This window comes from Lepidothrix coronata, unplaced genomic scaffold (genome assembly GCF_001604755.1).
Source record: "Lepidothrix coronata isolate B3197 unplaced genomic scaffold, Lepidothrix_coronata-1.0 Scaffold45, whole genome shotgun sequence".
Lineage (NCBI taxonomy): Eukaryota > Metazoa > Chordata > Aves > Passeriformes > Pipridae > Lepidothrix > Lepidothrix coronata.
This window is the reverse complement of record NW_016690225.1, coordinates 2,516,276-2,532,321: the sequence shown is the minus strand read 5'-3', so window position 1 is coordinate 2,532,321 and position 16,046 is coordinate 2,516,276. Positions and strand designations below refer to the sequence as shown.

Here is a 16,046-nt window from a genome sequence, read left to right as displayed (position 1 = left end):
TTTATCAGCTACAGGTCTAGATATACTCACATACGCTAATTTTCAAACTTCTGGAAATTTAAGGGCAGGTCTTTCACAGGTGTCTTCCTTTGAGATACCATAAGATATCCTGACTAGTCTCCATCTGCCACTGCAGAAGGTCACACAGCCATAAGTCTTTGCTCCTGTCTTCCAGTCTTGTGTTGATGTCTTGGATATTATAAGGCATCTTGAACGAGACTAGTGTTGAAGTAGATCAATCTTGCCCTGAATGTTTAATCATCCGCTGCTCTAGACTTTTAAAAACCCATCCATACTAGTGGATGCTCCATTGTTTTTATTGACCCAAAGTTTATTTTATTTAGAGTTTTTTATCTCTAACCATATAAGTTTTTTACTTGATATTTAGCAAAAAAAATAGAAGTGACAGATGATAGGAACAGCACTAGCAGTTTCTAGTCATATCGTCATTCTTACAGGCTCTGATAGCCTTAGTTAAACAATACCTAATATTAGTTCTACGCTTACAGTCTAGCCTTTTTTCTTCAGCTAAATGATGCATTTATAGTCCCTCAGTTAGTTTTATAGATTTTAGTCCTTAAGGCCAATAATATGTCAAAGGATTATTAACATTCTTAAAATAAAAAAAAGACAACAGCCATTTTTGCAGATGCCTTGCTTTTCTAGAGTCAAACCCAACTGTGATAATTTACTATACCTACCTGTCTTAGCTATAGTATCCTGTAAGAATACATTATTAACAATGTATCTAGCAATCTATCTCTTCTTTCATATGAAGAAAAATATTAGCTTCTTTAGCTAATATAGAACAACCAGCAAATCATTAACAAAGTAGCAAAAAGTTTTTTCTCAATTTATTTTAATATTTCTATCTTACTAGAAGAACTTGGGACATTCATTTCCCTAAAAGTGAATATACAAAACAAAGGCATTTGTATAGTTGTTTTAGTCCGATTTTTGTTTTTCTGTTGTTTTTCTTCTCTGAGTATTTTTAAATGTTGCTCTTGAAGTAAATGCAGATATAAGCAACAACAACCAAAGATGCCTGACTAAATCTTTAAATTAACAATTATGATAGTAAAAAACCAAACAACTTACACCAACCAGTTAATTAGAATAATTATTTGGAAATTATTCTGTCGGATCTTGACATATCTGTTGACAACTTACTTCCTCTGGCAAAAGTTTAACCACTAGCAGTTTGTTAGTTGCTAATGACACTGGGCCTAATCTGACAAATCTGTTTAAGCAATGATGACTGCTTTTGTTCAGTTCTGTAATTCCATTTGATCATTTGTTTGTCTACAGCAACTCTCACAGTAACTGTGTCACCTAACTTAAACTGTTTCTTGAAAATTCTTCTCTTAGTTCTAAGTTATCTTTTAATCACTTACCTAATGGCCTGAGCATTTAAATAGTATAAATATTTCCGTGACAGAATCTTCATTGCTGGAATTCATTGTGCAGTTGTTCCAGATTGATTCACAATTAAATTATTGGGAAAAGGGGGTTAGCACAAAAGTATGCTTTAAAAGAAATTTACACATGCATAATCAAATATCTGCCTTACTAACTAAATAAATTTTGAGTTCAATGAAAATGAAGTCCATGAAGATATCCCTTGTTAAAATAAAAATAAAAGGACACAAGATGCAGGAATTCAAGATTCCCTTTTAAAGTCTGTAACTTAATAATTTCACAGTTCAGTTTCTCTCTTGCTGTCTATGATGTTATAAATGTTGCATTGCGTGCTTACAATAACATAGTAATGAAACTCTGTCGATGCATTCCTATCCATCATCTAATCTATGGCCCGGGGAAGACATCCTCAGCCTCATAGAGGGTAATAGGTTTTCATTTGGTTGCTGTGGAACTAAGTAAAAATGAATCTTGCAGATTACTTTGATGGTTAGCTCTAAACTTGTGAGCTTCTGTACTTCAGACTTTATGAAAGGGGCTGCACTGGCATTTGGATTTCCTTTTTCTTTACATTCTTGGACAATACAGGACATTTAAATAGGTGGTTGATGCTAATTTGGACTGTTCTTAGTCTGTACATTTGGACATGTTATGTGAGTTCCTTTCTAGAGAACAAATGTTACTCTTTCACATTTGAAATATTTGTTAGTCTGAAATCACTGTAAATCCTACGTACAGTGTCTCAACTTTGATATACAAAAATCTTTCTCAAACCTCTTATTATTATGCAAGCATAATGCATTAAACAGGAAAAGCTTGTGCAATTTACAAGCCTAGCTCCTAAAAAGTCTGCAGTATTTCTTTAACCATGTGTACTAGAAAAAAATAGCGTCTGCTACACAACACTACAGCAAATGTATCACATGATTGTTACAAGAGACATAGTGAAAATGATATGGATGAAGATGATGTTTTTCTTCCCTAGAGGTACAATAGAATACAGGCTAACAAAATTACTTAGAACAATAGCAAAAAGATAAAGTAGACAAAACTCTAACATATTGCTCACAAATCTACAGACACACAAATATACAGTGTCATAGTCTCAAAAACAGTCTCCTATTTATTTTCCATGAAGTTTTAAATCCATTTTGAAAGTATAATTTGGTGACCAAATCCAAAATAAGATCTAAAATGGGATTGTGAAAGATTAATTAATTAGAAACAGGGAGTCTTGACACAGTGGTTGTCTACATATGGAGGTCTGAAATCTCCTTAGCAATCTGTGGTTTTCCCAGCTGTCTGTTCTTCTGGCACCGACCTCTAGTTCCATCTTTTATATACACAGAAGCTTGTTCCTCCCTGAGTAGATGAGACAGTAAGAGATAGGAAATCTGTGCAGAGAATTACTCTGCAACTCACTGAATATCATGTAGCTTAAGGCTTAGAGAACATATGCAAGAGCTGAAAAGCAGCAATTTAGTTCTTTTCCATCTTAATGGCATTCAAATCTCCTCCCCTTTCTATGCCATTTTAGGCACTTATTTTTTCTCAGTCATTTCTTAAGAGTCTAACTTTGTAATTTGGTTTGATTTAGCATCCTTAGGTCTAAAATGTAGTTACTGCTTTCCCTGTTTTACAGTGTATATATTTTACTTATCAACTGTTATAAAAGAAGAACGGTGACATAAAAGTAGTGATTTTTAATTTCTGGATTTCTTATCAATGCATTTAACCTCTATACCTGTTAGATATTTGCACAATAGCAAATGAAGCAATATCAGACTCGTAATTTTCGTGCAGTTACAAAACATCTTGGGATTCTTGAGAAGTAAAACAACCTGGAAAGGACGCAAGTTGAGAAGCTGACAGTCTGTCTAAATGTTCACTTTACTAAATGACACATCCATACTTAAATGTCTGGTGTTCTGTTTAATTAGGATCAAATGTATTTGGCATAACAAAAAATTTATTAAAATAACTTCTAAGGCTCCAAGACCAAAAGTTTAAAGAGAATTTCGATGTTTATTAAATATCTGTGATAATTTTTAAAATTTAGAACTTTATACATAAGAAATGGAGATTAACAGTGAAATTAATACTAGAAGGCATCAGTCCTTTTTAATTAGTGCATATGTGACACAGTCAAAATGGGCAAAATGTTGTTTGCTGAGATATTATATCACATAACCTTTTAAGGAGAAAATGAATCTATTCCAAGATATGTTGAAAAAAAAGAGAATAATTAATGACAGAGATAGGCTTGGGCTCATTTACTTGAAAGAATTGCAGCTGCTTAACAGATATGCACTGGAGCAATCCATTTTTTAGAGCAGTTGATATCTATCAAATAAAGAAAAACTTCCCTGAGGTGATGACCATGCTTTCATTCCCCTGTGGCCAAATACAATTTAGTAAACTGCACTACTTTGGGATGTCAGGTAAATTGTCAGAATGGTGCATGGGGAATGCTTGCACAGCGCTCATTACTAGTGACAGCTGTTGCTTTAATTCCTGGATTGATGCTTATAAATTCTGGTGGAAAAAAGTTCAACACAGTTAAAAAACCTACCATATCTTTTACCTCATTTACACATAGGAATCATCTGAAACTACTAAATCTACTGTTTTGGAATGGAAACATGGCCAAAAGATTAAGAATAATACAGTGTTAAACAAAGTTTCTTTGTTTCTAGTGTGTTAATTATAATAACCTATGAACTCTTATATAGAGATGTTTTACAGTTTTTGTGATTTATCTAAGAGACCACCTATTTGTTAAAACATGCATAAAACCATCGTTGTTTCTTATTTGACACTTTTTTTTTAGAAAGCAAAATCCATATCCTAATACAGAAGACTGATTGTAGGTGAGATATTTTGCCAAGATTCAGTTTAAGTGAACTATAAAAAAGTTGTTTCTTCCCCTGAAATGAAAAATTCAGGGCTATATAAACTACTATTTGATTCAGCCAGATTGGTAAATATAGCATTTGTATACTGCAGGATAATAAGAGTATAAAAAATATTTTTATTATGATACTTACCCTATTGCTCAAAAGGCATCAAATCTGTTTTCATAACCAGAATATTAAAGTGAGAAAAGTAGTTACTAGCTCTTTTGATGCATTAACTGGACAAAATCAAGCCATATTTTGTACTAAAAATACTGGCAGGCAGTCAAAATAATCACGATGTCTCTCAGTGGGCAGATCCTTGTAAAAATAAAGAAACAAAATGCCTTCCTGTATTCATCATCATCATGGCTAGGCTTCTTGAACAAAGATTTGGGGAGGGCTCTACCCACATTTGCTACAAGTGCGCTTTGGCTAATGAGGCCAATATGAGATAGACAAGTCTGGTTGCAAAGGACTCCTTAGGTGGTATCAGCAAGACACGATTCTTTCTGCGTTGTCTTTTCTCCTTGAGAGTGATCCTGCGTGCGTTCTCAAAAGCATCAGCAGCGTTAAAGATAGTGTGTCTCCAGACCTCCTGGTTGGAGGCCAGAGTAGACCAGTTATGTTGATCAATATGGCCAAGGCTGAGATGTTGTTTCGGGGAGCCCTTGTATCTTCTCTTCGGGGTTCCTCTCTTGCGGCAGCCGGTGGTAAGTTCACCATAGAGCATGATCTTAGGGATGCGGTGGTCCTTCATCCTGAATTAACCAAAGAGTAAATAATATTTTCTGTGGTTGGAATGCTAATGTGAAAATGTTGTGCATTTAATTATGGATGGTAAGTATCTACACCTTACAGCTTTTGTTTCATCATTCTCTTACAGCTTCCATTGCATCAACTTGTAATGATCCTGGGACACCACAGAATGGCACTAGATATGGAGACAGCAGAGAACCTGGAGACACTACCACCTTTCAATGTGACCCTGGCTATCAACTTCAAGGACAGGCAAAAATTACGTGTGTGCAACTGAATAACCGATTCTTCTGGCAACCTGATCCTCCTACATGCATAGGTAATAAGATAAGATGTTAGTCTCTATATATAAAGATTAATACAGATTGGATTTCTTGTTCAACTACTGGGCACATGGTCCTCCTGCTGGAGTGATGATCTCTGCAGAGCTGTTATTTGGTACTTGTGGATAATGTCAGCCTCATTCTCTAGATTAATGCTATCTTTGTCTGTGATTTTCTTACTCTATTTTATCCTTAAACTTTGCACAAGTTTGAAATTGACCAAGTTTAATAGAAATAAACAGAAGTTAGGATTTGGATTAAAAAATAAAATTCTTGTTGCAATGCTCTCATTAGAATGGTCTTCTATGTAATACTTCAGTTATATAAATTGTAATCCATTATTTATTCTGAAAAATTTCTGAGTTATCCTATAGATTAAATTGTCATCCTGTGCAATCCCTTGGATGCTGGCTGTTTATCAGGAAAAGTAGATGTAGAGAAGAGGATACAAGAGACAGTGCTATTGAAAGAAATTAGATATATTTTCATAGCATTAGGTGAGAGTGGGAGATCTTGGTTCCATAGATCTAGATGGTATAAAAGTTTCTCTTTGGTTCTGGTCAGTAGACTCATAACTACAGGCTTGGAAGTCTTGCTGAAATGTATTTTAAGGTCAACAGTGTAGCTCTTCTAAGATTAATCAACATCTTTGGAAATTTATCTGCTAGGCATAGTAATTTGTTAAATCCTTGTTATTTTGTTGTGTACTGATTTATAATTAAATGAAGACTTATTTTAACAATCCTAAAAAACAAACAGAATAGCACTGGAATAAACATAATGTTTTTTCTTTCTACAAGAGATTTGGAGAGGCACTTTCCAAAACAGCAAATCCTCAAGCAATTGCAGTCTCTCTGTTTCTCTAAAGACAAAATATTGTGAAGGATTCAGGACAATGAAGGATAGTTTCTCCGAGACCATATCATGTAGAGTAATTGGAGTAGTATATAATCTGAATATTGTCTTCTGGATACCTTGTGTACAATGTACAAATAGCAGTATGAAAATGCTTGCTAAGTCTACTGGGATCATTTAAAAATTAAAAATAATTAAATAAAAAATTAAAATAAAATATATATGGTACCTATCTGATCTAGTAGATTCATATTTTTACTTTAAATATCAAATATAATCTCTGTGATTCTCTACAGTCTAGTAAAAAAAACCCAAACAAACAACAAAACCTAACAAAGCAAACACAAAAGAAAGAAGGAAATAAGATAGAAAGAAAAAGAGGATCCTTTTGTGCAAAACATATATACATAATTATTATTATTTTTCTGCATACTCAAGGTCACTTTGAAGGGGAAAGAAGATTAAAGTAATCTTTACTGTTGGCATGACAATAGTAGAAACCTTAAGAGTTCTGTAAAGCTCTTATGTAATTTTAAAATTTTCATAAGTCCTTATTTCAGTATGCTGATTTATAAGTGAAATGGCCTGAAAACTCCCCACCACATTCTTTAAAATGTTTAATGTAGGTTCCAAATCCTTAGTACCAACTGTTTTGTGCTGTAAATGTGTTTCTCTGAGTCTGCTTGACTTGGTAATGTAGATGCAGTCTGTGTTGACTACTGTATTTTTTTGTTAGACTTCTACATGATTATCATCTCAGAGAGTTGGATTCCTTATCTGTTTAAAAGCCACATTCAATTTATGGTCACTAAATAAATGTATTTGATTTTTGATTTGGGTAGTATCTTTATTGAGTGAATCAAACTGTTTTGAGCTACATCCATGATCAAAAGAAACTGGATCCTGAGTCCTACTATTGAGCTTTTCCAGTTCTTAAAGTACTTCCAGTACATAAGAAATGTTCAGTTTGAAAGAGGCAGAATTAAGTAATAGCAAAAATATAGATGATATCCTATTTAACTTCATATTTTTATTCCTTTTGAAAGAACTTTTCCTATTTTGCTTTTGAATATAAACTGAGATCAGGAAAATAGCAAAACTGGAAGTGGGAAAGCTCTGAGTTTTGTAAAAATATTATTAGTTTCGGTAAATGTAGAAGTCAGTTTACTCCTATTTAACAGCTAATGTGTGCTTGTGAATTTAACGTGACCATATTTCTTTTTACATTGTGACAGCTGCATGTGGAGGAAACCTGACAGGCCCAGCAGGAGTTATTTTATCACCTAACTATCCACAGCCTTATCCTCCTGGGAAAGAATGTGACTGGAGAATAAAAGTAAACCCTGACTTTGTCATTGCCTTGATATTCAAAAGGTAACATTTCTCCATGAATGCCTTTGTTTTAAAGAGTTTTAAACGTCACATCTAAAAATGGCATTATTTATAATTATTTATAATTAGATTCTAACTATATTCTCTGGCTAAATTCTGGAGCATACATATAATATGTGTTATATCATTGTTTCCAAACAATGTAAAATAAAAAAGTATAGTTAAATGGTACTTTTGCTACCAAATATATCCCTGAAGAATAAAACTTTTTGTCACATATGCAATAAAAATCTTTGAAAAAGAATGTCAATTTGTAGAAATGCTAAATTTATGCTATCATGCCTAATAGTAGAGACTTAAGCTGTAGCAGAAACTCTATCTGTAAGTCATTCCTAAAGGTTTTTAGAAATACAGACTAAATATACTTTGCCCGAAGAGCATAGATCAGGAAAAAAAAAGTTCTGCTTAGTCAAGAAATAAAAGACATTGAGATAATATTGTATCATAATTATAAAGGAGTTTTATTTACTCAGTATTCCATAATCAACCTATATGTGTTGCATAGATTTTTACCACAAACTTGAAGTTCAGGCATATAGTCGTATTAATGTGTTCAGTTTATAATTTCTATTTGAATCAGTCTTATATAATCGGCTTGCTTGCTATATCTATGGATGCAAATGCAAATTTTTTCATTTTCTGATACTCTGTTTTAAGCATGATATTAAAACTAAGAATGGTAACATTGCTATTGACTTCAGCAGAATGGTGATCAATTGTGATTCTTTTAAAAAGAGATGATGGTATGTTCAGAATTTTGCTGTGTAATATTTGCACCTTTTCTTTGAAACAAAAACAAAATACCAAAATATCAACAACCAAACAACACCTAAACAAAAAAATAATCCAGTTTCTTTCATTTTTGGATTTCAGTGTGTTTTCTCAAAACTATTGATCGACACAAAATTATAGAACCAAAGAATAAGGTACTTGAAATTATATAATAAAGAATATGATAATTCTGTTCTTCAGATATTTGATCAGATAGAATTAAGGGATGAGAATAGTACTCCACTAATTACACTCTTGAAGATGTCACATGATAGGTGTGGTAAACAGCATATTTCTGTGGATTGTCTAAATAATCAGCTCAAATGCTCCATTTCAAATAAGGTGAAAGAAATTTGTGGTTACACAGTATTCAGACTTGTGAATTCTATTTTAAGGACTACAGATATGAGCAGTATAATGAAATTTGCCGTTTATGCTATACTTCCAATAAATTTACTGAATAATTGCAGCCCAGTAATACACACACTTTCCAGTAGCTGCAGTTAGATTAACAGTTCCCGTGGTCTTCTCTTATACCCTTCTTGTAAATAACAATAACACTGGCCAGCTTCCAGACAGCAGGGACCTCCCCAGACTCCCAAGATCTTTGCAGATGGCCAAGAGCAGTAATCATTCTTTGACTTCTGCAAAATCTACTTTCTTAACACACCATTTTCTGTTTATTTTACCCAAACTCTTTCATTCCTAGGCAATATGCTCAGCGCTGTGCTATTCTAAAGGAACTGGCTTTAAGGAGACAGCAGTGTCTGCATAGGATGAGAATGTGGACTGAGAATGCAATATGCTTTGTAAAATGTGTGTTTGCTACAGAAAGATTAAAAATCATTGCTCTATACAATTTGCTTTGCCTTGGGTGTGGTCTTTAATATTCTATTCCTTTCAACTCTTCTAACTCTCAACTAAAAATTATCTGTCTTAGCAAAATTTCCAAAACTTTTTTCTGGCTTCTCTTACCTCTTGAAAATAGGGCATAAAATATCATTCATTATATGAAGCCATTTCTGTTTGACATTACAGAGATATTTTCTGCTGATTTCTTAGGTAAAGATATTATTCCTTTTGTCTTACATAATTTGCAAAGATTTGCATCTAACAGTATTAACTGATGTAATAGAAAGAAAAATTGCTGATCATCACACTTGGGAAAAAGAATTGTTTATATTGTTTTACAAAGATAGATAGAAAGACAAAAATCCACTCACCTGACTGAGTCCCTGCCTTGCCTGTTTTTAATGTAGTTTTACTTTTCTTATGTTTTCTTCAATGTTCCTTATATATCCTTTTATCTAGCTCTGTATATGTTTCTCATATAAATGCTTGATATTTATCTTTATGTTGTCTCGGAACTCATCTCAATTACAATCCTCTGAAAGACATTCCATTCATATTATTTTCATAATTATTTTGTAAAACATATAGATGTCATCAAATATAGCATAATATAGATGGTTTAGTGAGAATAATGTTAATTCACATTAATTTATCATAATTGTCTGGTATAATTTGGGTAAGAACAAATGCAAGTTCCAGGATAGTGGTCTATTTATGTGAAAGCATCTTGTTTCTAAAATGGTAAACTCATGTTTGTAATAAAGGGATTTAATATCATCCAGTTTAGCCTGCTAAAAGCTGGACTTTTAACTTAAGCTGGTTGCCTGGATCATTCCTCTGAGCACTGGTAAGAGGCAACCTCTCCAAAGCAGGTGATTCTGTTATCTTAAGTATTTAAGATAGGTAGGAGGATATGCATGAGGGATTTTAGGAAGCTGAATATGTTCCAATCAGTGGTAAAAAGAACTCCATTGAAAGTTAGTAAATTTTCACTGTGAATCATATTTAAATAAGCATTTATTTCTGAAGAAAATGTATTAGGTAGAAGACTGGCAGCCACAGTCATAGTAATGTTTAACTCATTAAAAAGAAATGAAGACTTAATTCTCTTTTCCCTTTATTTTCAGTTTCAATATGGAACCCAGTTATGATTTTCTACATATTTATGAAGGAGAAGATTCCAACAGTCCTCTAATTGGCAGTTTTCAAGGCTCGCATGCTCCTGAAAGAATAGAGAGCAGTGGTAACAGTCTGTTTCTGGCTTTTCGCAGCGATGCTTCTGTTGGAATGTCAGGATTTGCCATTGATTATAAAGGTACTGTTCTCACCATAAGCTATAAAAACATGAACAGAAAAGAATGCTATTTAGTATTTATTGAGACTCAAATCCATTTACTTCTATATGTACTCACACAGAACTACCAAATACCTTGATATATTGATGTAAGTTTTAAAAATCTTCTGTTAATATATGAAGGAAAACAGAAATTCTATTTCATGAAATGTCTTTCACATCACTTATGCATGTTTTCATCTTGCAGAAAACAAAAATAGGTACATCAAAATTAACATTTGGAAAATAGTTTTAGAATAATGGAATTGTCTTACTCAAGTAGACTACCTGACTGCTTCTTTCTTCGCAATACACACCAATACACTTTCCTTCCCACTTTGTTTTGAATTTGCAAATGCGTTTTTGAGTAAATACTACTGGACAGTATTTGCATTTTTTGCAGGGGTGCCTATTACTAGGCAGAGATTGGGTTACGCTGCCTATTTATTAAAGCCAGACACTTATTGAAAATGCCAGGTTTTTTCTGATCGCAGATGTTGTCCCTGGCTTGATTATAATCTTTGCTGAGATTTATCAACTGTTTTTCAGCAGCAAAGGTGCTGCCTCAGCTTCTTATTCTTGATAATGGAAGCAAGCCATATTAATGTACATACAACAAATGAAGGAGCAAAAAGATCTAAGGAATATAAAATAATATACCTATAAAAGAGAAGGGAGTGAAAAATAACTATAAAATCATTTACGTATTTAGTCTTCATCAGTTGTCCAGCATCATGCATTATTCTCCATGTTGTCATGGTTCTTTTTCACAAAGTAATTGTCATATTGCCATAGGTAAAGTCTTAGACTGTTCCTGTCAAAACAAAATATCAAAAAAATGGGAAAACTATTTGTTCCAGGAAGTCTGTAAGACCTGCAAGGAAAGAGAGTGGAAAGTTGAGCAGGAGACAAAGACATAAAGATGCCCACTGAAGATGTGTATACACATTCTCACTGTATGTCTATTTTTTGTTCTCAGCATATGTGTGGCTTTATGCAACTGGAAGTGAAACGAAATTATAATTAAATAAAAGATATAAGAACAGAACACTATATTAAAAAAAGTTATTGTACTCAATGCACCGTGTGTTTGTGCCTAATAATTAAATATTTTTCTTAAGTACATTATTCAATATTTTATATAGAATTTTTAAAATGATTGAATGGTTGGGTTGGAAGGTACTTAAAGACCATCTAGTTCCAACCCCCCTGCCATGGGAAGGGACACCTTGCACTAGACCAGGTTGCTCAGAGCCCCATCCAACCTGGTCTCACTTCCAGTGAGGAGACATCCAAAACTTCTGTGGGCAATCTGTTCCAGTGCCTCACTACTTTATGCTGAGGGATTACTTCCTTATTCTAATCTAAACCTTTCTTTCAGTTTGAAGCCAGTCCCCCTTTTCCTATCACTACATGCCCTTGTTGCCTTCTCCATGTCCCGGGTAACCAGGGGGACCCAATTCTTTCTGGAGAGGACCCATATTTTCCCTAGTCTTCCTTTTGTCACCAATGTGCATATAGAAGTGGTGAATTCCAGAAGTGACCATTTTTCTTCTACAATACTAAACTTTATTGGAGTCATTGAGCTTTCGGAGGGTTCCACTAACAAACAGTAGGAAGAAAATGCTTTTGTTTAGATCCTCTCATTACCATTTCCTTGGTCGGATAACCAATTTTATGAAAACATCCATTATCTTGTAATAAGCATACAGAAACACGAATAATACATTAATAAGCTGTTTAAAAACTTAAACTGACTGGAAAAAAAACATGGATTATTGTTCCTTTTTTTTTTTAATTTAAATTGAAAGTGTATCTAGATTTACTGTAATTCATTTTAACAGAAAAGCCACGGGAAGCTTGTTTTGATCCTGGAAACATCATGAATGGGACAAGAATTGGAGCAGACTTTAAGCTTGGTTCAACTATTACTTATCAGTGTGATTCTGGATATAAGATTATTGATCCTTCAACTATAACATGTGTAATCGGTGCAGATGGAAAGCCAGCATGGAACAGAGCATTACCATCTTGTAATGGTATGTATTGTTTTCTTACCATTTCCCTTGTCCCCTAGGTGAATTCAATCTCTCAGACCCTGAGGCTGTTTAGACTATTTCTACATATATAACTTGTATAAAAAACCTGAGGTAAAAAAATAAGAATTATGATGAATGTTGGACTATAGTTTAGTCAAATATTTAAAAATATCTTTAAACTCTGGAATCAACAGATGTTCATATGCAATGTAATATTTAAGTTTCTTTAGACACACAATATTATTTAGAATAGATATCACAAGCATCTCAAGACTGCGTGAATTGTCACCTTGGAATAAGAATTATGGTTACTGAGGCAGAAAATTAAAATGACATCTCACAGCTATGGCTATCTAATTTATCCTCTATCCCATGTTTCAGCATTTGTGTTGTGTATATATATATATATATATATGGAACAATTTTAACAAATCAAAAGGGAGTTACATATATCAGTTAATTACCATAAAGTACTGATTTATTTACGTTGAAAAATTACCTCCTGCAAAGTTTTAGGTTTTTAATTATAGGAAAAGACAATTTAGAAGGAAACATTTCTACAACTCCATAACTTTGGAACTTGTTTTAAATTAAGTGACATACTTTCATTCCAGTGAAGTGTTCATAACTTGAGAATTTCATCTGGTAAATAGAAGATAGACTTCGTGGCTTGGTTTCTGGTATCTTCAAAGCAAGAAGAGAAGGAAATATGAAGATTTTAAATTCATGGCATAAACTGATTCCTTATGATATTTGAATTTCACCTCAGCCATATAATCCTATTCCACCTACTGACAGATCAAACTTGTTATCTTCTATCATTACATTGGATTTTTGAATAATTCATACAAGCTGCTAAGAGAAGACATGGATTTGTAATATTAATTGCTGCCTGTATAAGGAAGTTAAACTTGCAGAGATATTTCAAGTGTGATTTTAAAGACCTGTCAGGAAGCAGAAAGAGTGGGGTTTGGAGCTCCCTGCTCCACCAGGGCTGGGAGCCGAGGATGTCCAAAGCACATGCTCTGCCCTCACTCACTAGGCACAGTTCCACAACACGAGCCAGGTCAGCAGAGCCAGGAGCTGGTAACAGGGTATAACCATGTGCATAGCCCCAGATAAATGACCTTGTTGTCCACCTGGACCACAGATCCTTCTCAGAGCTACTTTCCAGGCAGTTGTTAAATTATAATCTGCTATATGTAAGATGCCCACAGTAGGGTAATGTTGATTTACTTTGTTTCTTATATTAGAATGACATTTTCCTTGCTAATTCTGTAGCTATAAAAATTTCTCTTTCTCTTAATCTTTCTGTTCTTTTTTTATATACATATGAAGCTGAAGATATTTTTATACATATAATCTGTTTTTTTTCATAATCATCTAGGAAGCTATGAAAAACAAAAAAATTCAAGCATACATTCACAAAGTAGAATCCTTGGCATTCTGTGCAGGGTACTGTCAGTGTATCTATGTATTCCTCTGAGACACAACATAATTGTATTGTGCCATTTATTTATGTAGTACTATATTTTTTTCCTGAGCTTTTTTTAACATGGATAGAAAGATATAGAAAGATATTAAAATAAAAACCTCACATAAATTCTGTGTTTACAGTACCTTTGAATTAAATAATTTATACTTCCAGACTAATGTGAATACTTGTAGTCAAGTAAAACTCTCATGTATACTAATTTTAAATAAATTATATTAAAAATTATATCCTGAGAAAGAACCATTATATATTTCAGTACAGGAAAGCCAAACAAAACCAAAACCAGTAAACTGTCGCTTTTTAATCTTTAGCCTTTTTTTTTTTTTTAGACTTAACTATTACAATCTAATTAATATAACACGTTTCTTTCTGTTTTTTCTAGCACCATGTGGAGGGCAGTATACTGGATCAGAGGGAGTTGTTTTGTCACCAAACTATCCTCATAATTACACTGCTGGACAGACTTGCCATTATTCGATTACTGTCCCTAAAGAATTTGGTAAGAATTTATTCTATTGATTTATCAATCATTATCATTGTTCTACTGTTCATATATCCTTTCTGTGTAATAATGATCTTAGATTTTCAATATATTGCCAATTATTTATGAGAAATAAATATAGTCCTGACATGGAAATTGATTCTAGGGTTTTGACCTTTTACTTCTCCCTGGAGTAATCAATAGATTTCAGCTAAGCCATCTGTGTCTGCTATCCAAGTGTATTCTGAATACCTTCATTGATTACGTTATTCATCATCATGCATTCAAGCTTCCTGCGAAGTAAAATCAAGTGTCAAACCCCAAGTTTTTATATTCCTCTTATATTTTAGCTTTTTGTTTTTCATGTTTTAACAAGGACAAGATGAGTAGAATCACATTTAAGAGGTACAGTGGAGGGCATGGAAGCAATTTTACACAAAACTACCAGAAATGAGAAATCACAAAACTGATTATTTCAATATGTCAAAATACTTGGACAAAATCTCTAAAACTTGTGCAATTGTATGTAGGGTGTGGTTTTCTGAAAAGCTGTTTTTTTCTAATTCAAATCCAGACAAATAACAATAAGATCGATCCATTTTACTACTTGCTTACCAAAAGAATGAATTCACAACAATTAAATGCATTTGGTACCTTCTATATGCAATAAAACCTGTAATGTCTCAGATGTAAATAAAATACAGGTGGCTAGAGTGACAAAGTAATATTTTCATTGGTTTGGTTTTACTGGGTTACTGCTTCATGTTTCAATTGCTATATGATATTTGAATTCAGTGAACCATTTGATATTTACTGTTGAGACATGTTGTATAATTAAACGATTTATTAATACACTTTTAATTATGTACAGTCAAAGTGCAAATTAAGTGTAGCAGTATGAAAAAACTGGTAACACATTGGTATTTTTAGTATTTGATCAGCTTTTATAACTTTCTGATAAAATATGTACTAATGCAAAGTTTAAAAAATTGACAAATCAGTAAGTTTAAAAAATCTTGCATTAAAACCAGAAAAGCAACTAATCATATGTGATAATAGATGCTGCTTAATAGTTGCTAAGGTTGGTAATGTCATTTTGGCAAAAATATTTCTTTTTAGATATTCTGTTTCCTTATTCTCATAGGTACCTAGGCAATAAGGAATAAAGTTTATTTGAATAGACATCATAGTTTTGGGGAAAGTGTGATTTAATAATTTTTTTTTTAAATAAAAAAATAAGGAAGTAATGAAAAGCAAATAGTATTCTATTACATAAGTTTAATGCAACTGTTCTATCACAATACAAAATAAAGTAAATTAGAAAGATCCATGCAGAAATTCACTGGTAACTAAGACAAGCAAAAATATGTCCTTAAATTTGTTTTTAAAGACTAAGTTCTTTTATCTTCTCTCTTTTTATTTTTTTTTCCTCT

The 16,046-nt window shown here is 32.9% G+C and overlaps 1 protein-coding gene and 1 long non-coding RNA gene across 8 annotated transcripts in view; one reads left to right on the top strand and one right to left on the bottom strand.

The window, feature by feature from the left end:
• Positions 1–16,046, top strand: part of CSMD1 (CUB and Sushi multiple domains 1) — a 1,090,193-nt gene that overhangs the window by 911,099 nt on the left and 163,048 nt on the right. For all 7 annotated transcript variants that reach the window (XM_017814555.1, XM_017814556.1, XM_017814554.1 and 4 more), the window contains 5 exons: positions 5,200–5,391; positions 7,486–7,624; positions 10,393–10,580; positions 12,443–12,637; positions 14,515–14,631. In XM_017814555.1, coding sequence (XP_017670044.1) covers positions 5,200–5,391; positions 7,486–7,624; positions 10,393–10,580; positions 12,443–12,637; positions 14,515–14,631 — 831 coding nt within the window. The remainder of the gene's footprint in view (positions 1–5,199; positions 5,392–7,485; positions 7,625–10,392; positions 10,581–12,442; positions 12,638–14,514; positions 14,632–16,046) is intronic.
• On the bottom strand, positions 10,515–13,318 carry LOC108497162. Its single transcript, XR_001874705.1, has 3 exons — positions 13,241–13,318; positions 11,303–11,412; positions 10,515–10,599 (listed from the first exon to the last, which is right to left on the bottom strand). It is a non-coding gene; the product is annotated as an uncharacterized LOC108497162 (long non-coding RNA).